Below are 24,911 nucleotides of genomic sequence, written 5' to 3' on the forward strand. Positions count from 1 at the left end.
TACGTGTCCTCAGCCCGGTACCACCAGTTCCGGCACCACGCATCAGGCCTCCAGTGCGCTTCCACAGTCCAGTACGGCCTGTGCCTCTTCCCCGCACTCGCCCTGAGGTGCGTGTCCTCAGCCCGGTACCACCAGTTCCGGCACCACACATCAGGCTTCCAGTGCGCTTCCATAGGCCAGAGCTTCCGGCGACAGTACCCAGTCCAGAGCTTCTGGCGACGGGCCACAGTCCGGAACCTCCAACGATGGGCCACAGCCCGGAACCTCCTATGACGGGCCACAGTTCGGAACCTCCAAGGACGGGCCACAGTCCAGAACCTCCTATGACGGGCCACAATCCGCAACCTCCTATGACGGGCAACATTTCGGAACCTCCTATGACGGGCCACAGTCCGGAACCTCCAACGACGGGCCACAGTCCGGAACCTCCAACTGCGGGCCACAGTCAGGAGCCTCCAGCGACGATCCCCAGTCCTGAGCCTCCAGCGACAATCCCCAGTCCTGAGCCTCCAGCGACGATCCCCAGTCCTGAGCCTCCAGCGACGATCCCCAGTCCGGGGCCTCCAGCGACGATCCCCAGTCCGGGGCCTCCAGCGACGATCCCCGGCCCGGGGTCTCCAGCGACGGTCCCCAGTCCGGGGCCTCCAGCGACAATCCCCAGCCCGGGGTCTCCAGCGACGGTCCCCAACCCGGGGTCTCCAGCGACGGTCCCAAACCCGGGGTCTCCAGCGACGGTGCCCAGCCCGGGGTCTCCAGCGAAGGTCCCCAGCCCGGGGTCTCCAGCGACGGTTCCCAGCCCGGGGTCTCCAGCGACGGTTCCCAGCCCGGGGTCTCCAGCGAGGTTCCAAGGTCCGGGGCCTCGATGATCCGCAGTCCAGATCTACAAAGGCGGAGGGATCAGTGTAAAGAGGGGGGGCGGCATCCAGAACCAGAGCCGGCACCGAGGGTAGATGCCAACCCGGACCCTCCCCTATAAGTTCAGGTTTGCGGTCGGGAGTCCGCACCTTTGGAGGGGGGGTACTGTCACGCCCTGGCCTTAGTTATCTATGTTTTCTTTATTATTTTGGTTAGGTCAGGGTGTGACTAGGATGGGTATGCTAGTTTTGTCTTGTCTAGGGTTTTGTATATCTATGGTTTTTTGTAGGTCTAGGTATATATATGTCTATGGTGGCCTGATTTGATTCCCAATCAGAGGCAGCTGTTTATCGTTGTCTCTGATTGGGGACCATATTTAGGTAGCCATTTTCCCTTGGGTATTTGTGGGTTCTTGTCTATGTGTAGTTGCCTGTCAGCACTCATTTGTATAGCTTCACGGTTCGTTTTTTTTATTTTGTTAGTTTTGTTCAGTGTTCATTTCTTATATTAAAGAAGAATGTACACATACCACGCTGCGCCTTGGTCTCCTCCTTTTGACGGCTGTGACATTGAGTGAAGCAATTCATGTATTATGGATTGAGTGTTTTGATTGTTGTTATGAACATGTTGACACTATTCTCAGCGTGTCCTGGTGAATGGAGATGGTGAACTCTGACACGGAGAGTGAAACTGATCCTAATCTATTTGATCTATAGGCATTGCCATATAAATAGTGGAATCATGATGCTTATCCTGGGTCATGTTCATTCGGCACCAACGGAATACATTTTATTTTAACTATGAGTCATTACCTGGATATGTCCAACAAGATATGCTAATGTTAGTTTCTGGGATGGAAATAGTTATGTCCACCATGCTGATCCATTGGAGTGTGATAGATAACTAAGGCTTATTTGATTAAACTCCATTGTTGCGTGCACTGCATTATGCATTAAATATGTGCTTTCACTGTCTATGAAGATATAGCTTTGAATCTCATAAACTGTATGCATCTTTAGTTTTTCTTCATGGGTTTGTGCAAGTGACTGTGTATCATAACCTCCCCAGACAAATTGGTAGAGTGCTTAGAATAAGTGTTGGCGGATGAAATGGGAGACAGTGCTAAGTTTCTTGGGAGGAAGCTGAGCCAGTGCTATAGCAGCCGGTCACGTGAAGGAACACATGCAATGAGTTATTGCTTTTATGCTTCTTGGTTTATGTAGAATATATGCACTTTCTACATGTGAATGAATCTTCTTAAATCTTGAAATGTTCTTTTAAGTTGAGAGGACTGAGAGCAAAATTGCAAGATTATGTTATAATACTTTTATTGCATCAAATGGTTGTTAAATTGCAACAGAATAAGGGGTTGTTAGAAAGCTCATCTGTGTGTGTTCTACTGAGGATGGGCCTCTGGGAGATTTACCACGTCTTTGGGGATACCCAATTCCGGTGCATGAGTTAATGTTTCTGTTCTATACGGTAATCAGGGAGAGATGGCTCCAGTATGGAGTTGGGGGGGCAGACACTGGTCTCTACACAATGAGTTCTCATGTTTTTTACAGCAGATTCTGTCTGCTGTGAATTATAAGTATATTTTATACAAATCTTAACCTTGTGACCCATTCCATACATGTTGTTGTGTCATGTAAACTGAAGGAGGATGGACTTTGCTATAAAATGCTGTGGCTCAAACCAGCTGGTTGAGTTCTCAGTGATCACCCCCAGGGGTGATTACCGACCAGCTGGTTGAGTTCTCAGTGATCACCTCCAGGGGCGATTACCGACCAGCTGCTTGAGTTCTCAGTGATCACCTCCAGGGGTGATTACCTACCAGCTGGTTGAGTTCTCAGTGATCACCTCCAGGGGTGATTACCGACCAGCTGGTTGAGTTCTCAGTGATCACCTCCAGGGGTGATTACCGACCAGCTGGTTGAGGTTTTAGTGGTCACCTCCATGGGTGATTACTGACCAGCTGGTTGAGTTCTCAGTGATCACCTCCAGGGGTGATTACCGACCAGCTGGTTGAGTTCTCAGTGATCACCTCCAGGGGTGATTACCGACCAGCTGGTTGAGTTCTCAGTGATCACCTCCAGGGGTGATTACCGACCAGCTGGTTGAGTTCTCAGTGATCACCTCCAGGGGTGATTACCGACCAGCTGGTTGAGTTCTCAGTGATCACCTTCAGGGGTGATTACCGACCAGCTCCATTACTGCACTACATACAGTTTGATTGTTTTGAAGAAATGTTAAAAGTCTATCTTTCTTGATGACAATAATTCCACCAGAAATGACTCCTCATTCTTAATGTATAGGAAAAGAGGAGCGGTATATGGATATGGAGAAGCTGGCTCTATAGTAGTCAATGAGCTGGATACATGTTGCTTGATGACACCTTCCTGCATAATGTAAGGTCGGGATAAATAATTAATCCATGGACACTGGGACTTAATGTTTAGTTAGAGCAGGGCTGCCCAACCCTTTTCCTGGAGAGCTATTGTCACTTAGTTTTGTTGTTCCAAACCTTATCTAGCACACCTGATTCTAATGTTTAACTGGTTGATAAACTGAATCAGGTTAGTTATTACTGAAGCTGGATTGAAAATCTACAGGAGTGCAGCTCTCCAGGAAACAGGGTTGGGCAATCCTGAATTAAAGCAACTAACAAAATATGATATCCACACATCCGCTGATTTCAAAGGTCAAATAATATGTACGGCAAAAATATAAAAGAGGACTTTTATACACTTTTTCACACATGCTCCCATGTGTGTTTTACAAAAAAAGTGTTTTGTAACGTTGTTTAAACCACACTTGGCAGCATCTGTAGATCGTAGTGTGTGAAGAGTTATTTTGTTCTCCCTATTCTGAGTACTCAATTCAGCTTCCCCCACACACACACACACACAGACACACACACACACAGACACACACACACACAGACACGTGCACACACACATGTACACACAGACACGTGCACACACACGTGTACACACACAGACACACACACACAGACACGTGCACACACATATGTACACACATCGGTGAAAGAAGCGGTAAACAGGAGCGTGGGAAACCGGTCTGTTGTATAAAAGTTATTTATTTCTTACCCTCTCCTCCTCTTCACTTTGCTCAGTCCACAGCAGTGACTGGGGTAGGTGAGCTCAGCACTCTGCAGATGCTGGAAGGCCCTCAGGGGGGGTAGTTTCTTGAGGGCCCAAGTGTTTTTAGCTTTCAGTTTTTGAACAGCCTCCAGACCCATTGTGGGTAAGGAATTCACCCTTGATTCGGAAACGTCTCTGGGGGGGACAGAAGAGGGGAGCGGAATTCACTTTCTATTCTCAGCTCACAACAAAACCCAAAAACAATGATGTGTTTGGTTGTTTCCAGTTTGAATGTGAAATCTCCTGTGTTTTCCTGCACTTTATTCTTTAAATTTTCTATTGTTGTACATTTTACCCATTTTTGTTCCCCAATTGCGTGACATCCAATTGGTAGTTACAGTCTTGTCCCATCGCTGCAACTCCCATACGGACTTGGGAGAGGCGAAGGTCGAGAGCCTTGCATCCTCCGAAACATGACCCTGACAAGCCGCACTGCTTCTTGACACACTGCTCGCTTAACCCGGAAGCCAGCCTGCACCAATTTGTAGGAAGAAACACCGTACAACTGGCAACCGAAGTCAGCGTGCATGCGCCTGGCCCGCCACAGGAGTAGCTAGAGCACGATGGGACAAGGACATCCCAAACCCTCCCCTAACCGAGACGACGCTGGGCCGAATGTGTGACGCCTCATGGGTCTCCCTGTCGCGGCCGCCTGCAACACAGCCCGGGATTAAACCCGGATCTGTGGTGACAAGTCTAGCACTGCGATGCAGTGCCTTAGACCGCCGCGCCACTTGGGAGGCCACTTCCTGCACTTTTGAATGGAAAACTTTTCAGACAAAGTTGAATAAAAAGGCTCCTGAAAGGGATTATGGGACTTTGGCACAGTTGCATGGCTTGATGTCTTTCCAACATCTTTCCGATTTCTTAAAACCTCTACGGGATCGGTGTCCCCCCTGCGGGACGGTTGAGCTAACGTAGGCAAATGTGATTAGCATGAGGTTGTAAGTAACAAAACAAATTCCCAGGACATAGACATATCTGATATGGGCAGAAAGCATAAATTCTTGTTAATCTAACTGCACTGTCCAATTTACAGTAGCTATTACAATGAAAGAACACAATGCTATTGTTTGAGGAGAGTGCACAATTATGAACTTGAAAATGTATTAATAAACCAATTAGGCATATTTGGGCAGTCTTGATACAACATTTTGAACAGATATACAATGTTTCATTGGATCAGTCTAAAACTTTGCACATACACTGCTGCCATCTAGTGGCCAAAATAGAAATTGCACCTGGGCTCATCAAAGACGATGGTACCAGATCTAATGTGTTGTATTCTCCTACATTCATTTCACATTTCCACAAACTTCAAAGTGGTTCCTTTCAAATGGTATCAACAATATGCATATTCTTGCTTCAGGTCATTTTAGGCGAAAATTGTAAAAAATGGTCGGATCCTTAAGAGGTCAAGAGTAAAAGCCTTTCACTCACAGAAGAGTTGGCCCGCTGATCACGCCAGAAAATGTCTTCTCGTCCAACCGCACCAGATCCACATTCCTATAGAGGTACCTAAATAGAAAAGATGGACAGAATGAGAAAGAGAGGAGAAGAGTGTAGAATGGAAGAAAGGGTTATTAATGTAACGGAGAGAAGAACAGCTTCTGCTAAGCTAATACTGCTAAGCTAATACTGTTAAGCTAATACTGTTAAGCTAATACTGCTAAGCTAATACTGTTAAGCTAATACTGCTAAGCTAATACTGTTAAGCTAATACTGTTAAGCTAATACTGCTAAGTTAGCACACTGATGCCGGCTTCACAAAGACAGTGAGAGGAAGGTTGGGTAAACAGTTGGGTCACACTTTACTTAAAGCCTGCAGTTATAATAATGTATAACCCCTGCCATTATAATGCTTTATAACTCCTGCAGTTATAATGCTTTATAACCCCTGCAGTTATAATGCTTTATAACCCCTGCCGTTATAATGCTTTATAACCCCTGCCTTTATAATGCTTTATAACCCCTGCCATGATAATGCTTTATAACTCCTGCAGTTATAATGCTTTATAACCACTGCCATTGTAATGCTTTATAACCCCTGCCGTTATAATGCTTTATAACCCCTGCCATGGTAATGCTTTATAACCCCTGCAGTTATAATGCTTTGTAACCCCTGCCGTTATAATGCTTTATAACCCCTGCCATTATAATGCTTTATAACCCCTGCCATTATAATGCTTTATAACCCCTGCGGTTATAATGCTTTATAACCTGCCATGATAATGCTTTATAACCCCTGCCATGATAATGCTTTATAACCCCTGCCTTTGCACCAATAGTTTTATTTCTGCCAGTAAGAGTTTCTGTCAGTAAAATACTCAGGCAAATAGTCTAAAGAGACCTCCAGATAGTCTTGTTTATAGTCCCACCCCCTTCCGCAAATCACATTGTCACTACTCACCTCTTCACCATGCTAGCTGACGTGTGCTGAGCGCTCTGGCACAATAATAGTTGCCATGCATCACCCAGGTGGGTGCCACACAAAATGGATGGTGGATGAGGTGAGATTCACGGTTACTATTTAAAGCACAGTTGGTTGAAAGGCGCTATATACATCCATTACTACTGTTACTACATACACTTCCTCCAGTCTGGTTCCATTGAAGGCGTAGGGATGGATGTCCGTCAGACCGTTGCTGTTCAACATCCTGCCAAACAACACAGCAGCTAATGGGGATCCATAATAAATACAAATACAGGTGTTCACTAGAGTTACAGAGTTACAGCATCGTCTTTCATCTTCCTAGTTTCTTCTGTTACATACACAGCCATCTGGCCAGAGAGGTATACTGTAGCTAGGTTGCACTGACCTGTTAAACCCTGACATGATGTAATAGTAATTTTCTGAGAGAACATGTGTGATACCACCTACTAGGACAGAGCTGTTGAGTTAGTATGTTAACGACCAGAGGAAATGGATCATCAAATAGGCCAAGCTCCAATCATACACATAGTATGTACAGCAGACTCAGAACCAGATGAAACAATCCACAGTTCACTTACAGGGTGATTTCATTCTCTGAGATCCCATTGAATGAGTTGGCAGGAATTTCTCTGATGAAGAGGTTATCCACAATTTCCCTGAGATAGAGAGAGAGAGAGAGAGAGAGAGAGAGAGAGAGAGAGAGAGAGAGAGAGAGAGAGAGAGAGAGAGAGAGAGAGAGAGAGAGAGAGAGAGAGAGAGAGAGAGAGAGAGAGAGAGAGAAATATGACATACAATCAATGTCTGTTGGTGAATGTCTGTTCTGATTATTATCTACCAGTCCCAATGGCCAATCTTTATTGAGCTAGTAATGCAACAATGTTATTGATGCAATGACTGGAAACATTGTTGTATATCACTGCCTCAACTACAGATCCTATTCTTTCACAAAGAGGAGAAATTCCATGGTGGACGGTGAACAGAGGTGGGGATAGAGCTTGGAATTAGAATAGTAGAATGATCATCAACCTTCTTATGACGGGATAAATGTGGCGGCAGGTAGCCTAGCTGCTACGAGCGTTGGGCCAGTAAAACACAGGTCGTTGTCTCGAATCCCCAAGCCGACTAGGTAAAAAATCTCTCCTGTTAGTCGCTCTGGATAAGAGCGTCTGCTAAATGACTAAAGTGTAAGTAAAGGTCAGCCATATTGGTCAACCATGGTTTTTTCAAATGCACTCTATGTTTGTTAGCTAGCTTGCCAGACCGTTATAGGATCATAACATTTTGCACGTGTGAAAAGAGTAGGCTACCTTTGCTTCAATTAGCTCAAAGTGTATGTTCTTATACAGATTTTTTAAATAAAACCTGTATAAACTATATTTATATTATATGACAATATTAAGTTGACAATAATTATATTATACCATTTCTAATACATCACTTGTATTCTCCTGCATCAGTAAAATCAGGATTATGCCTCTGCTGCCATTCATTCCAACTTGACCGGTTTGGATTTCTCCCTGACCAATATGAGGGTTTATGACATAGCCCCTCTAGTAATTTAATAGGAGCTCTACGGGATAGAGATACTCCTGGGTCTCAGCACCACGGCCTTTATTTTACAGTACCTGTCTACAATTGGCTTAAGTGGCTGGAGTAGCAAGACATTAAGACATCGGGTCTAGAGGTTGACACAAAGGGAGTAAAAATAGAATTCTTGTCAAACAAAAATCCCGTATGGTCATGATCCCGCAACAGGTCTATACTTTCTTCTCCGTCCGGATAAAAATCACTCCCATCCCATCAGAAATAACTTCCTCTGCAGCTGCTCCTCTGTCCCCGCTCTGCGTGCAGAATCAAGAACCAAGACAGTTCTCAGAGCAGATCTGGTTGTAGCTAGTTACATTAAGTTCAAGTGGCGTCGTGGACAATTTTGGCATTTTAGCTAACCCTAACCATAACCCTTTTCTTAACCTTAACCTAATGATCCTAACCTGCTGCGTATGTTCTCCTAACCTGCTAGCAAGATGCTAAACAAAACCGGCAGACCTGCCCTGACAGAATTGTGAGTAACCATAGCAACTGCTCTGTTTGGCTGCTGTTCAGTGCTCACAAGACAGTAGCCTGCCCTGCACACACAGCTGATAATAAATACATTACCAGCTTTTGGCAATGAAGGCAGCCCTCTTCTACTTACTCAGAGTCAGATGAACTCATGATATGGACATGTGCAATTGTCTCCGAGTGCATTTCGAAGGAACAATTAGGCTTGGCCGGCAACGTTGTTGGTATTAGAACAGCTAGCTATGCCGCTTCAGGGCGCTTGTCCCGCTCTCCGGTTGTTATTTGATTAAACCGCTGGTGCGTACTCGGTTCCTTCATGCCAAAGACAACTCTAATACATTTTGTTACAACAATACTCTTTCTTTTAAATGGCTTTAATGTTATTGATGGGTCCTTGGCTGCGACATTCACTGACGTAAATTAGTGACTGGCTAGTGAGGAGCGAGAGTGAGCCGACGGAAGGGGAGGGGGAAATTACCATTAATATTTTTTCCGATTTTTATTAAATCCACTATATTAGGCCTACACAGTTAATATGTTTCAAAGAATGCTCCACACATCACATACAGTATTTCTACACCCCCATACAGTATTTCTACACCCCCATACAGTATTTCTACACCCCCATACAGTATTTCTACACCCCCATACAGTATTTCTACACCCCCCATACCGTATTTCGACCCCCCCCTCAGTTTATAACTATTCCTGTACTGCCCATTACTGTGGACTGTTGATCCTGCCATCTCCTGTCCCGATCTTGAATCTAAAACTTCACACGGATGGGACCATACTGTTAGGTGATGGGGACCATACTGTTAGGTGATGGGGATTGTACTGTTAGGTGATGGGGACCGTACTGTTAGGTGATGGGGACCATACTGTTAGGTGATGGGGACCATACTGTTAGGTGATGGGGATTGTACTGTTAGGTGATGGGGACTGTACTGTTAGGTGATGGGGACTGTACTGTTAGGTGATGGGGACCGTACTGTTAGGTGATGGGGATTGTACTGTTAGGTGATGAGGACTGTACTATAATAACAAGATGAAACTTTTTATTTATAATTCATTTCCTATAAATAACCCTTTCATCTGATCCCCATCATTTGTCTCATCGCAGCACTCTTCCTATCTCTGTCTGTATGCGGTTCACGCACGCACGCACGCACGCACGCACGCACGCACGCACGCACGCACGCACACACACACACACACACACACACACACACACACACTCACATTAAGGGAAAAAACAGCGGCACAAAGGCTGGGCAATTAGATGTCAATTTGGTGGTGATGGTGGTGGTGGTGGTGGTGGTGGTGGTGGTGGTGGTGGTGGTCGTGGTGGTGGTGATGATAATTGGGGTGGTGGTGTGGGGGCGATATAATAGAAAAGCCCAACCAGAAGGAGACAACAAGCGAACACACTTACAAGATGAAGTCGTCCTGGCTGGAACGGATCTGGCCCAGAGCAGGGAAGGATGGCAGGCCGGTGTTGAAGATACCCCTGCAGTGGAACAAATACTGTTTCAGTCTCCATCAGGGCTAGGCTACCCATAGAGATACAATATTAACCAAGATGGCCGTGGTGTAGTCGCCGGGATGACAATTTCCATTCTAGGGTTTTATCTAGTGTTATGTGTGTCAACCCTGCAGGTATGACCACGGTCTTGGAGTGACAAGGCAGGGTTTATTTACAAACGAGCACCATGCACACGTAACTCTGCTAATGACTTACCAACTGAGCTAATTGATCAACATCTGTGATTGGCTAAATTCTACCTAACTGGGCATGCAAGCTCAAGCTAATAACTTCACATTCATTATTTCCAGCACCATATACCCAGTTTCTCATTGATAAAATAAGTGATTTTCTACATTATGTACAAAAAAAAAAGAAGCGATAAGACTGCGAAACAATTTTTTTTTTTTTTTACTTCTTCTGGCTGCAAGCCCGACGTCGGTACACTTATGACAACAGCCAGCTCAAGTGCAGGGCGCGAGATTCAAAATATATATTTTTTAAATATTTAACTTTCACACATTAACAAGTCCAATACAGCATATGAAAGGTACACATCTTGTGAATCCAGCCAACATGTCCGATTTTTAAAATGTTTTACAGCGAAAACACCACGTATATTTATGTTAGCTCACCACCAAATACAAAAAAGGACAGACATTTTTCACAGCACAGGTAGCATGCACAAAGCCAACCTAACTAACCAAGAACCAACCAAACTAACCAACAAACAACTTCATCAGATGACAGTCTTATAACATGTTATTCAATAAATCTATGTTTTGTTCGAAAAATGTGCATATTTCAGGTATAAATCATAGTTTACATTGCAGATACAATCAGAAATTGCACCGAAAGCAGCCATAATAATTACAGACACCAACGTCAAATACCTAATTACTCATCATAAAACATTTCTGAAAAATACATAGTGTACAGCAAATGAAAGACAGGCATCTTGTGATTCCAGCCAATATTTCCGATTTATTAAGTGTTTTACAGCGAAAACACAATATAGCGTTATATTAGCTTACCACAATAGCCAGAAACACATGCCATTTCCCAGTAGCAAAAGGTTAGCGATCGTAACGAACCAGTAAAAGATATATAATTTTTGACTAACCTTGATTTTCTTCATCAGATGACAGTCCTATAACATCAGGTTATACATAGACTTATGTTTTGTTCGAAAATGTGCATATTTAGAGCTGAAATCAATGGTTATACATTGTGCTAACTTAGCTACTTTTTCCCACAACGCCCGGATATTTTTCGTACACTTTTTCTGACACACATATTCTGACCAAATAGCTATTCATAAACATAACTAAAAAATACATGTTGTATAGGAAATGATAGATCCATTAGTTCTTAATGAAATCGCAGTGTTAGAATTCAAAAAAATAACTTCATTACGACATCCAGCTTCGGTATAGCTAGAGTACCCAAAAGTTGGGCGCCCACGACTAGTTCACATGTACGACAGATATATGAAATAGCATCATAAAATGTTTCTTACTTTTGCTGATCTTTCATCAGAATGTTGGACAAGGGGTCCTTTGTCCAGAACAATCGTTGTTTGGATTTAGAACGGACTCTTTCCCTCTTGAATTAGCAAGCGCACTAGCCAAGTGGCACGAATCTCTCCATCGTCAACAAAGTCAGAGAACGGAACACGGCAAAACTCCCGAAAAAATTTCAATAATCTGATTAAACTATATTGAAAAAACATACTTTACGATGATATGGTCACATGTATCAAATAAAATCAAAGCCGGAGATAGTAGTCGCCTATAACAACAGCTAAACAGAAGGCAAATCCAGGTCCCTTGACGCGCTCTCCAGGAAACAGGAAATGGGGTACACGTCATACAAAGAGCTTGTATTCCACTTCAGACCAAGATAAGCACTACATTTCTTCTCTCACCGCCTCTTGACATCCAGGGGAAGGTCTCTGAAGTGCATGTATACTAATACGTATCATGCCCATTTATAGGCAGGAAGTAGAACGGAGCCTCGATTTCAGACTTTCCACTTCCTGGTAAGGAAGTTTGTGCCAAATGAGTTCTGTTTGACTCACAGATATAATTCAAACGGTTTTAGAAACTAGAGAGTGTTTTCTATCCAATAGTAATAATAATATGCATATTGTACGAGCAAGAATTGAGTACGAGGCCGTTTGAAATGGGCACCTTTTATCTGGCTACTCAATACTCCCCCTGCAGCCAGAAGAAGTTTTAACACTCTCTTGCACTGACTCTATGCACACACACTGGTCTCTACCCATACTATCACACATGCTTACACTGACACCCCAATACACATATACACACACACACACACACACACACACACACACACACACACACACACACACACACACACACACACACACACACACACACACACACACACACACACACACACACACACACACACACACACACATGCATGCATACTGATGACAAACACAAACACTCACACATACTTTCACACTCACATTCACCACATACAGTGCCTTGCGAAAGTATTCACCGCCCTTGGCAATTTTCCTATTTTGTTGCCTTACAGCCTGGAAATAAAATGGATTTTTGGGGGGTTTGTATCATTTGATTTACACAACATGCAAACCACTTTGAAGATGCAAAATATTTTTTTTTGTGAAACAAACAAGAAATAAGACAAAAAAACGGAAAACTTGAGTGTTCATAACTATTCACCCCACAAAGACAATAATTTGTAGAGCCACCTTTTGCAGCAATTACAGCTGCAAGCCAGGGACACACTTCAACAGTCAGACATCATTTACAAACGAAGCATTTGTGTTTAGTGAGTCTGCCAGATCAGAGGCAGTAGGGACGACCAGGGATGTGCTCTTGATAAGTGTGTGAATTAGACCATTTTCCTGTCCTGCTAAGCATTCAAAATGTAACAAGTACTTTTGGGTGTCAGGGAAATTAAAGGAGTAAAAAGTACATTATTTTCTTTTGGAATGTAGTGGAGTAAAAGTTGTCAAAAATATAAATAGTAAAGTACAGATACCCCCAAAAAACACTTAAGTAGTACTTTAATGTATTTTTACTTAAGTACTCTACACCACTGTTGACTTGGTACTGGTACTCCTTGTATATAGCCATGTTATTACCTGGTACTCCTTGTATATAGCCATGTTATTACCTCGTATCCCTGCACATCGACTCAGTACTGGTACCCCCTGTATATAGCCATGTTATTACCTGGTACTCCCTGTATATAGCCATGTTATTACCTGGTACTCCCTGTATATAGCCATGTTATTACCTGGTACTCCTTGTATATAGCCATGTTATTACCTCGTATCCCTGCACATCGACTCAGTACTGGTACCCCCTGTATATAGCCATGTTATTACCTGGTACTCCCTGTATATAGCCATGTTATTACCTGGTACTCCTTGTATATAGCCATGTTATTACCTCGTATCCCTGCACATCGACTCAGTACTGGTACCCCCTGTATATAGCCATGTTATTACCTGGTACTCCCTGTATATAGCGATGTTATTACCTGGTACTCCTTGTATATATCAATTTTATTACCTGGTACTCCTTGTATATAGCCATGTTATTACCTGGTACTCCCTGTATATAGCCATGTTATTGCCTGGTACTCCCTGTATATAGCCATGTTATTGCCTGGTACTCCCTGTATATAGCCATGTTATTACCTGGTACTCCCTGTATATAGCCATGTTATTACCTGGTACTCCTTGTATATAGCCATGTTATTACCTGGTACTCCCTGTATATAGCCATGTTATTACCTGGTACTCCTTGTATATAGCCATGTTATTACCTCGTACTCCCTGTATATAACCATGTTATTGCCTGGTACTCCCTGTATATAGCCATGTTATTGCCTGGTACTCCCTGTATATAGCCATGTTATTACCTGGTACTCCCTGTATATAGCCATGTTATTACCTGGTACTCCCTGTATATAGCCATGTTATTACCTGGTACTCCTTGTATATAGCCATGGTATTACCTGGTACTCCCTGTATATAGCCATGTTATTACCTGGTACTCCCTGTATATAGCCATGTTATTACCTGGTACCCCCTGTATATAGCCATGTTATTACCTGGTACTCCCTGTATATAGCCATGTTATTACCTGGTACTCCTTGTATATAGCCATGTTATTACCTGGTACTCCCTGTATATAGCCATGTTATTACCTGGTACTCCTTGTATATAGCCATGTTATTACCTCGTACTCCCTGTATATAACCATGTTATTGCCTGGTACTCCCTGTATATAGCCATGTTATTACCTGGTACTCCTTGTATATAGCCATGTTATTACCTCGTACTCCCTGTATATAACCATGTTATTACCTGGTACTCATTGTATATAACCATGTTATTACCTGGTACTCCCTGTATATAGCCATGGTATTACCTTGTATACCTGCACATCGTCTCAATACTGGTACTCGCTGTATATAGCCATGTTATTACCTGGTACTCATTGTATATAACCATGTTATTACCTGGTACTCCCTGTATATAGCCATGGTATTACCTTGTATACCTGCACATCGTCTCAATACCGGTACTCGCTATATATAGCCATGTTATTACCTGGTACTCCTTGTATATAGCCATGTTATTACCTGGTACTCCCTGTATATAGCCATGTTATTGCCTGGTACTCCCTGTATATAGCGATGTTATTACCTGGTACTCCTTGTATATATCAATTTTATTACCTGGTACTCCCTGTATATAGCCATGTTATTACCTGGTACTCCCTGTATATAGCCATGTTATTGCCTGGTACTCCCTGTATATATCCATGTTATTGCCTGGTACTCCCTGTATATAGCCATGTTATTGCCTGGTACTCCCTGTATATATCCATGTTATTACCTGGTACTCCCTGTATATAGCCATGTTATTACCTGGTACTCATTGTATATAACCATGTTATTACCTGGTACTCCCTGTATATAGCCATGTTATTACCTGGTACTCCCTGTATATAGCCATGTTATTGCCTGGTACTCCCTGTATATATCCATGTTATTGCCTGGTACTCCCTGTATATAGCCATGTTATTGCCTGGTACTCCCTGTATATAGCCATGTTATTACCTGGTACTCCCTGTATATAGCCATGTTATTACCTGGTACTCCCTGTATATAGCCATTTTATTACCTGGTACTCCCTGTATATAGCCATGTTATTACCTGGTACTCCCTGTATATAGCCATGTTATTGCCTGGTACTCCCTGTATATATCCATGTTATTGCCTGGTACTCCCTGTATATAGCCATGTTATTGCCTGGTACTCCCTGTATATATCCATGTTATTACCTGGTACTCCCTGTATATAGCCATGTTATTACCTGGTACTCATTGTATATAACCATGTTATTACCTGGTACTCCCTGTATATAGCCATGGTATTACCTTGTATACCTGCACATCGTCTCAGTACTGGTACTCGCTATATATAGCCATGTTATTTCCTGGTACTCCCTGTATATAGCCATGTTATTACCTGGTACACCCTGTATATAGCCATGTTATTACCTGGTACTCACTGTATATAGCCATGTTATTACCTGGTACTCCTTGTATATAGCCATGTTATTTTTCCTCGTTATTGTTATTCACTGTGTATTTATTCCTGGTGTTTCTATTTTTAATTGTTTCATCTTTATCTTTAACTCTGCGTTGTTGGAAGGGGACCCGCATTGCCTGACGACTCAAACTGAATTAATCTGCTGCTCTATCATCCGCTACATACTTCAGTCTGAGGCAGACATCATTGCAGTTGTTTGTGGTGACGTCAGAATAAGGGGCGTTGTACAAATAGGATTAGGAATTAGAATACTAATAATGAGTAATTGAATAGGATCTCTGTGGATGTACAAAACAAAGTCATCAGCGATTGGATCATTTCTAACCCATTAGAGTATCAAAGCCAATGACACATTTCTAAAACAGTGTTTTACCCACGTACGTTTTGGCTCTGGCCCATCCCATCGGTTTCTGGGACCAATCAGACGGTCTAAAATGGATTTCCATTCTAGATATTGTCGGGGAGACCTGAAGTAACTGCAGCGTTCCAGTAATTCCTGCGCACCATTATAATCAACAATTTGTCATTCAGCCACTTATACTAACCGGTAAATTATTTATGATAAAGTATAATTTACTTTATGTATAGAGGTGCTGCCAAGACAACCATTGGACCAGGTAGGTCAGTTCGTAGAGCATGGAGCATGGTGCGCACATGAAAGTAAATTGCTTGGGATAAAAGTGTCTGCTAAATGGCATAAATGATTAAATACAATTATTATAAATTAGGTAGCCTAAGTAAAGCCCGAAACGAATGCATCGTCCTCTAAAAGGACAGGAGAATACCATCATGAACAAGACAACACTTCATCGCTGAAAGGGCTCCTGGGAGACATATTCACTAAGTGACTGAACCACTGATTATTTTAGCCATTTCACAGTTCTCTGCTTCTTCCGTTTCTTGAACATGTGTGGAAGTTTTTACTTGACTTCTATTCTTCTACCTTATTCACAGCAGAATGTTCTACCATAAACAGCTGGTAGCTGATAAACGGTTGGGTCTTTTTAAAACCATCACAGACTAGAATGTATCCAAATACAAATAATAATCGTTGCGGTGTGAAGCGGTTTTCGATCTGCAGGGTTTATGCATGGGATCACTTTGATTCTTACCCCATTAAAAATGATGAACGTAGAAATGTGTTTGTGTGAATAAGGTCCGAAGCTGCCATGACAGTTAATGGTTGCATCAAAATAGGTTCTTAGTCAACTTACCTGGTAAAATAAGAGTAAATAAATTAAATGAAATAATTTCCCCCACTTACAGGTACTTTAAGTTTGTGAGGTCCTTGAATGCCTCTGGGTCAATGTAAGACAGGCTCCTGATACTCCTTATTTCTCTGTGACACACACAAACACAGACACACAAACACAGACACACAAACACAGACACACACACACACAGTAAATTAATGTGATGCGCACACAATTGAACAACAACCAACACCACAGCACACAGTCCAAAATGTCCATAATGTTACAATGTTACCATGTTACAATGTTACAATGTTCTATGTTACCACGTCACCATGTTCTATGTTACCATGTTACCATGTTCTATGTTACCATGTTCTATGTTACCATGTTCTATTTTACATTGTTACCATGTTGCCATGTTCTATGTTACCATGTTGCCATATTACCAAGTTACCATGTTGCAATGTTACCATGCTCTATGTTACCATTTTACCATGTTCAATGTTACCATGCTACAATGTTACAATGTTACCATGTTCTATGTTACCATGTTGCCATATTACCAAGTTACCATGTTGCAATGTTACCATGCTCTATGTTACCATTTTACCATGTTCAATGTTACCATGTTACAATGTTCTATGCTACCATGTTCTATGTTACAATGTTGCCATGTTCTATATTACCATGTTACCATGTTCTATGTTACCATGTTCAATGTTACCATGTTCTATGTTACCATGTTACCATGTTCTATGCTACCATGTTCTATGTTACCTTGTTACTAAGTTACCATGTTCAATGTTACCATGTTACCATGCTCTATGTTAACATTTTACCATGTTCAATGTTACCATGTTGCCATACTACCATATACCATGTTACCATGTTACCACATTCTATGTTCTATGTTACCATGTTCTATGTTACCATGTTACCATGTTCTATGTTACCATGTTGTATGTTGCCATGTTCTATGTTACCATGTTCTATGTTACCATGTTGCCATGTTGCAATGTTACCATGCTCTATGTTACCATTTTACCATGTTCAATGTTACCATGTTGCCATGTGCTATGTTACCATGTTGCCATGTTACCATGCTCTATATTACCATGTTTTATGTTACCATCTTGCCATGTTCTATATTACCATGTCACCATGCTCTATGTTGCCATGTTACCATGTTGCCATGTTACCATTTTGCCATGTTCTATGTTACCATGTTACCATGTTATGTTACCATGTTACCATGTTGCCATGTTCTATGTTACCATGTTCTATGTTACCATGTTCTATGTTACATTGTTACCATGTTGCCATGTTCTATGTTACCATGTTAACGAGTCCTATGTTACCATGTTGCCATATTACCAAGTTACCATGTTGCAATGTTACCATGCTCTATGTTACTATTTTACCATGTTCAATGTTACCATGTTACCATGTTCTATGTTACCATGTTGCCATATTACCAAGTTACCATGTTGCAATGTTACCATGCTCTATGTTACCATTTTACCATGTTCAATGTTACCATGTTACAATGTTCTATGTTACCATGTTCTATGTTACAATGTTGCCATGTTCTATATTACCATGTTACCATGTTCTATGTTACCATGTTACCATGTTCAATGTTACCATGTTCTATGTTACCATGTTCTATGCTACCATGTTCTATGTTACCATGTTCTATGTTACCTTGTTACCAAGTTACCATGTTGCAATGTTACCATGCTCTATGTTTACATTTTACCATGTTTAATGTTACCATGTTGCCATGCTACCATATACCATGTTACCACATTCTATGTTACCATGTTCTATGTTACCATGTTCTATGTTACCATGTTCTATGTTACCTTGTTACCATGTTGTCATGTTACCATGTTGCCATGTTACCATGTTCTATGTTACCATGTTACCATGTTGCAATGTTACCATGCTCCACGTTACCATTTTACCATGTTCAATGTTACCATGTTGTAATGTTCTATGTTACCATGTTACCATGCTCTATGTTACCATGTTGCCATGTTCTATATTACCATGTCACCATGTTCTATGTTACCATGTTCAATGTTACCATGTTGCCATGTTCTATGTTAGCATGTTGCCATGTTACCATGTTCTATGTTACCATGTTACCATGTTCTATGCTACAATGTTACAATGTTCAATGTTACCATGTTGCCATGCTGCCATGTCACCATGTCACCACTATGTTGCCATGTTACCATAATCTATGTTACCATGTTACCATGTTCTATGTTACAATGTTACCATGTTCTATGTTACCATGTTACCATGTTCTATGTTACCTTGTTCTATTTTACAATGTTAACATGTTCTATGTTACCATGTTACATTCTACTTTACCATGTTCTATGTTACCATGTCACCATGTTCTATGTTACCATGTTACAATGTTCTATGTTACCATGTTACCATGTCACCATGTTCTAAGTTACCATGTTGCCCTGTTCTATGTTACCATGTTGCCATGTTACCACATTCTATGTTACCATGTTACCATGTTCTATGTTCTATGTTACCATGTTACCATGTTCTATGTTACCATGTTGCCATGTTCTATGTTACCATGTTACCATGTTACCACATTCTATGTTACCATGTTACCATGTTCTATGTTACCATGTTCTATACTACCATGTTCAATGTTACCATGTTGCCATGCTGCCATGTTACCATGTTCTATGTTACCATGTTACCATGATCTATGTTACCATGTTACCATGTTCTATGCTACCATGTTATATGTTACCATGTTACCATGTTCAATGTTACCATGTTAGCATGTTGCCATGTTACCATGTTCTATGCTACAATGTTACAATGTTCAATGTTACCATGTTGCCATTCTGCCATGTCACCATGTTCTATGTTGCCATGTTACCATGTTCTATGTTACCATGTTACCATGTTCTATGTTACCATGTAACCATGTTCTATGTTACCATGTTCTATTTTACAATGTGACCATGTTCTATGTTACCATGCTACATTCTACTTTACCATGTTCTATGTTACCATGTTCTATGTTACCATGTTACAATGTTCTATGTTACCATGTCACCATGTTCTAAGTTACCATGTTGCCCTGTTCTATGTTACCACATTACCATGTTGCCATGTTACCACATTCTATGTTACCATGTTACCATGTTCTATGTTACCATGTTACCATGTTCTATGTTACCATGTTGCCATGTTCTATGTTACCATGTTACCATGTTGCCATGTTACCACATTCTATGTTACCATGTTACCATGCTCTATATTACCATGTTTTATGTTACCATCTTGCCATGTTCTATATTACCATGTCACCATGCTCTATGTTGCCATGTTACCATGTTGCCATGTTACCATTTTGCCATGTTCTATGTTACCATGTTCTATGTTACCATGTTCTATGTTACATTGTTACCATGTTGCCATGTTCTATGTTACCATGTTAACGAGTCCTATGTTACCATGTTGCCATATTACCAAGTTACCATGTTGCAATGTTACCATGCTCTATGTTACTATTTTACCATGTTCAATGTTACCATGTTACCATGTTCTATGTTACCATATTACCAAGTTACCATGTTGCAATGTTACCATGCTCTATGTTACCATTTTACCATGTTCAATGTTACCATGTTACAATGTTCTATGTTACCATGTTCTATGTTACAATGTTGCCATGTTCTATATTACCATGTTACCATGTTCTATGTTACCATGTTCAATGTTACCATGTTCTATGTTACCATGTTCTATGTTACCATGTTCTATGTTACCTTGTTACCAAGTTGCAATGTTACCATGCTCTATGTTTACATTTTACCATGTTTAATGTTACCATGTTGCCATGCTACCATATACCATGTTACCACATTCTATGTTACCATGTTCTATGTTACCATGTTCTATGTTACCATGTTCTATGTTACCATGTTCTATGCTACCATGTTCTATGTTACCATGTTCTATGTTGCCATGTTCTATGTTACCATGTTCTATGTTACCTTGTTACCATGTTGTCATGTTACCATGTTGCCATGTTCTATGTTACCATGTTACCATGTTGCAATGTTACCATGCTCTATGTTACCATTTTACCATGTTCAATGTTACCATGTTGTAACGTTCTATGTTACCATGTTACCATGCTCTATGTTACCATGTTGCCATGTTCTATATTACCATGTCACCATGCTCTATGTTGCCATGTTACCATGTTGCCATGTTACCATTTTGCCATGTTCTATGTTACCATGTTACCATGTTATGTTACCATGTTACCATGTTGCCATGTTCTATGTTACCATGTTCTATGTTACATTGTTACCATGTTGCCATGTTCTATGTTACCATGTTAACGAGTCCTATGTTACCATGTTGCCATATTACCAAGTTACCATGTTGCAATGTTACCATGCTCTATGTTACTATTTTACCATGTTCAATGTTACCATGTTACCATGTTCTATGTTACCATGTTGCCATATTACCAAGTTACCATGTTGCAATGTTACCATGCTCTATGTTACCATTTTACCATGTTCAATGTTACCATGTTACAATGTTCTATGTTACCATGTTCTATGTTACAATGTTGCCATGTTCTATATTACCATGTTACCATGTTCTATGTTACCATGTTACCATGTTCAATGTTACCATGTTCTATGTTACCATGTTCTATGCTACCATGTTCTATGTTACCATGTTCTATGTTACCTTGTTACCAAGTTGCAATGTTACCATGCGCTATGTTTACATTTTACCATGTTTAATGTTACCATGTTGCCATGCTACCATATACCATGTTACCACATTCTATGTTACCATGTTCTATGTTACCATGTTCTATGTTACCATGTTCTATGTTACCATGTTCTATGCTACCATGTTCTATGTTACCATGTTCTATGTTGCCATGTTCTATGTTACCATGTTCTATGTTACCTTGTTACCATGTTGTCATGTTACCATGTTGCCATGTTCTATGTTACCATGTTACCATGTTGCAATGTTACCATGCTCTATGTTACCATTTTACCATGTTCAATGTTACCATGTTGTAACGTTCTATGTTACCATGTTACCATGCTCTATGTTACCATGTTGCCATGTTCTATATTACCATGTCACCATGTTCTATGTTACCATGTTCAATGTTACCATGTTGCCATGTTCTATGTTAGCATGTTGCCATGTTACCATGTTCTATGTTACCATGTTCTATGCTACAATGTTACAATGTTCAATGTTACCATGTTGCCATGCTGCCATGTCACCATGTTCTATGTTGCCATGTTACCATAATCTATGTTACCATGTTACCATGTTCTATGTTACCATGTTACCATGTTCTATGTTACCTTGTTCTATTTTACAATGTTAACATGTTCTATGTTACCATGTTACATTCTACTTTACCATGTTCTATGTTACCATGTCACCATGTTCTATGTTACCATGTTACAATGTTCTATGTTACCATGTTCTAAGTTACCATGTTGCCCTGTTCTATGTTACCATGTTGCCATGTTACCACATTCTATGTTACCATGTTACCATGTTGCCATGTTCTATGTTACCATGTTACCACGTTCTATGTTACCATGTTGCCATGTTCTATGTTACCATGTTACCATGTTACCATATTCTATGTTACCATGTTCTATGTTACCATGTTGTATACTACCATGTTCACTGTTACCATGTTGCCATGCTGCCATGTTACCATGTTCTATGTTACCATGTTACCATGATCTATGTTACCATGTTACCATGTTCTATGCTACCATGTTATATGTTACCATGTTACCATGTTCAATGTTACCATGTTGCCATGTTCTATGTTAGCATGTTGCCATGTTACCATGTTCTATGTTACCATGTTACCATGTTCTATGCTACAATGTTACAATGTTCAATGTTACCATGTTGCCATTCTGCCATGTCACCATGTTCTATGTTGCCATGTTACCATGTTCTATGTTACCATGTTCTATGTTACCATGTTACCATGTAACCATGTTCTATGTTACCATGTTCTATGTTACCATGTTCTATTTTACAATGTGACCATGTTCTATGTTACCATGCTACATTCTACTTTACCATGTTCTATGTTACCATGTTCTATGTTACCATGTTACAATGTTCTATGTTACCATGTTACCATGTCACCATGTTACCACATTCTATGTTACCATGTTACCATGTTACCATGTTGCCATGTTCTATGTTACCATGTTACCATGTTGCCATGTTACCACATTCTATGTTACCATGTTGCCATGTTCTATGTTACCATGTTGCCATGTTCTATGTTACCATGTTCTATGCTACCATGTTCAATGTTACCATGTTGCCACAATGGGTCCTACTTTTGATGATCTCCATCAGAATGTTGTACAAGGGGTCCTTTGTCCAGAACAATCGTTGTTTGGTTTTAGAATGTCCTCTTCTCCAGTCAATTAGCACGGAAAGCTAGCAAAGTAGCGCAAAGCTCTCCTTCCTGAACAAGGCACACAACGCAACACGCCTAACGTCCCGAATAATTTCAATAATCTAATAAAACTATATTGAAAAAACATACTTTACGATGATATTGTCACATTATCAAATAAAATCAAAGCCGGAGATATTAGTCATCTATAACGACAGCTTTTCAGAAGGCAATACCAGGTCCCTTCTCGCGCGCTCCAGAAAACAGGAAACTGGTGACACGTCATGCCGAGAGCTTTTATTCGACCCCAGATCAAGTTATACACTCCATTTCTTTCCCCCAAAGTGAAAACAGCGCCCTCTGTCCTCAACAGGTTATTAAGTGTTCTTCATTTTCGTTAAATAAATAGAGAAGAATGCATTCACTTCACGCTGCGCCTTGGTCCTCCTCTCTTCAACATTACGACCAGCGTGATAGATGGGGCTTGTCAAATGTAATCTGTCTCAAATTCATAGACAGCTCTACAGATGCAAGAACTGACAGTTCATGACATCCTTGAAATGACAATTCAACAGATTCCTAGATCCCAGAATGTACCTTCAAGCAAAGAAGTATGTGTCCTAATATACAGTATACAAACATATACACACAATATATATACTAACGTTCAAAAGTTTGGGGCCACTTAGACATTTCCTTGTTTTTGAAAGAAAATCTTTTTTTTTTTGACCATTTAAAATAACATCAAATGAATCAGAAATACAGTGTAGACATTTTCAATGTTGTAAATGACTATTGTAGCTGGAAATTGCAGATTTTTTAAGGAATATCTACATAGGCGTACAGAGGCCCATTATCAGCAACCATCACTCCTGTGTTCCAATGGCACGTTGTGTTAGCTAATCCAAGTGTATCATTTTAAAAGGCCAATTGATCATTAGAAAACCCTTTTGCAATTATGTTAGCACAGCTGAAAACTGTTGTTCTGATTTAAAGAAGCAAGAAAACTGGCCTTATTTAGACTAGTTGAGTATCTGGAGCATCAGCATTTGTGGGTTCGATTGCAGGCTCAAGTTGGTCAGTCTATTCTTGTTCTGAGAAATGAAGGCTATTCCATGTGAGAAATTGCCAAGATGCTGAAGATCTCGTACAACGCTGTGTACTACTCCCTTCACAGAACAGGATAAACTGGCTCTAACCAGAATAGAAAGAGGTGTGGGAGGCCCCGGTGCACAACTGAGCAAGAGAACAGGTACATTAGAGTGTCTAGTTTGAGAAACAGACGCCTCAGAAGTCTTCAACTGGCAGCTTCATTAAATAGTACCCGCAAAACACCAGCTTTTTTTTACAACTCTGCCTAGAACTCTGCCAGCATCCCGGAGTCGCCTCTTCACTGTTGACATTGAGACTGGTGTTTTGCGGGTACTATTTAATGAAGCTGCCAGTTTAAGACTTGTGAGGCTTGTGAGACTTGTAATAGCTGTCATGAGGACAGCAACTGGAAAGGAAGACCCAGAGTTACCTCTGCTGCAGCGGATAAGTTCATTAGAGTTACTGCAACTGCACC

General features: G+C 41.0%; 1 protein-coding gene across 1 annotated transcript in view; it reads right to left on the reverse strand.

Annotated features, from left to right (window-relative positions):
* Nucleotides 1-24,911, reverse strand: part of LOC120023000 (thyrotropin receptor-like) — a 65,796-nt gene that overhangs the window by 11,673 nt on the left and 29,212 nt on the right. The window contains exons 3-8 of the mRNA XM_038966952.1: nt 16,935-17,009; nt 9,950-10,024; nt 7,032-7,109; nt 6,608-6,676; nt 5,460-5,537; nt 3,966-4,154 (exon numbers count right to left, since the gene is read on the reverse strand). Coding sequence (XP_038822880.1) covers nt 3,966-4,154; nt 5,460-5,537; nt 6,608-6,676; nt 7,032-7,109; nt 9,950-10,024; nt 16,935-17,009 — 564 coding nt within the window. The remainder of the gene's footprint in view (nt 1-3,965; nt 4,155-5,459; nt 5,538-6,607; nt 6,677-7,031; nt 7,110-9,949; nt 10,025-16,934; nt 17,010-24,911) is intronic.

This window comes from Salvelinus namaycush, chromosome 28 (genome assembly GCF_016432855.1).
Source record: "Salvelinus namaycush isolate Seneca chromosome 28, SaNama_1.0, whole genome shotgun sequence".
Taxonomy (NCBI): Eukaryota; Metazoa; Chordata; class Actinopteri; order Salmoniformes; family Salmonidae; genus Salvelinus; species Salvelinus namaycush.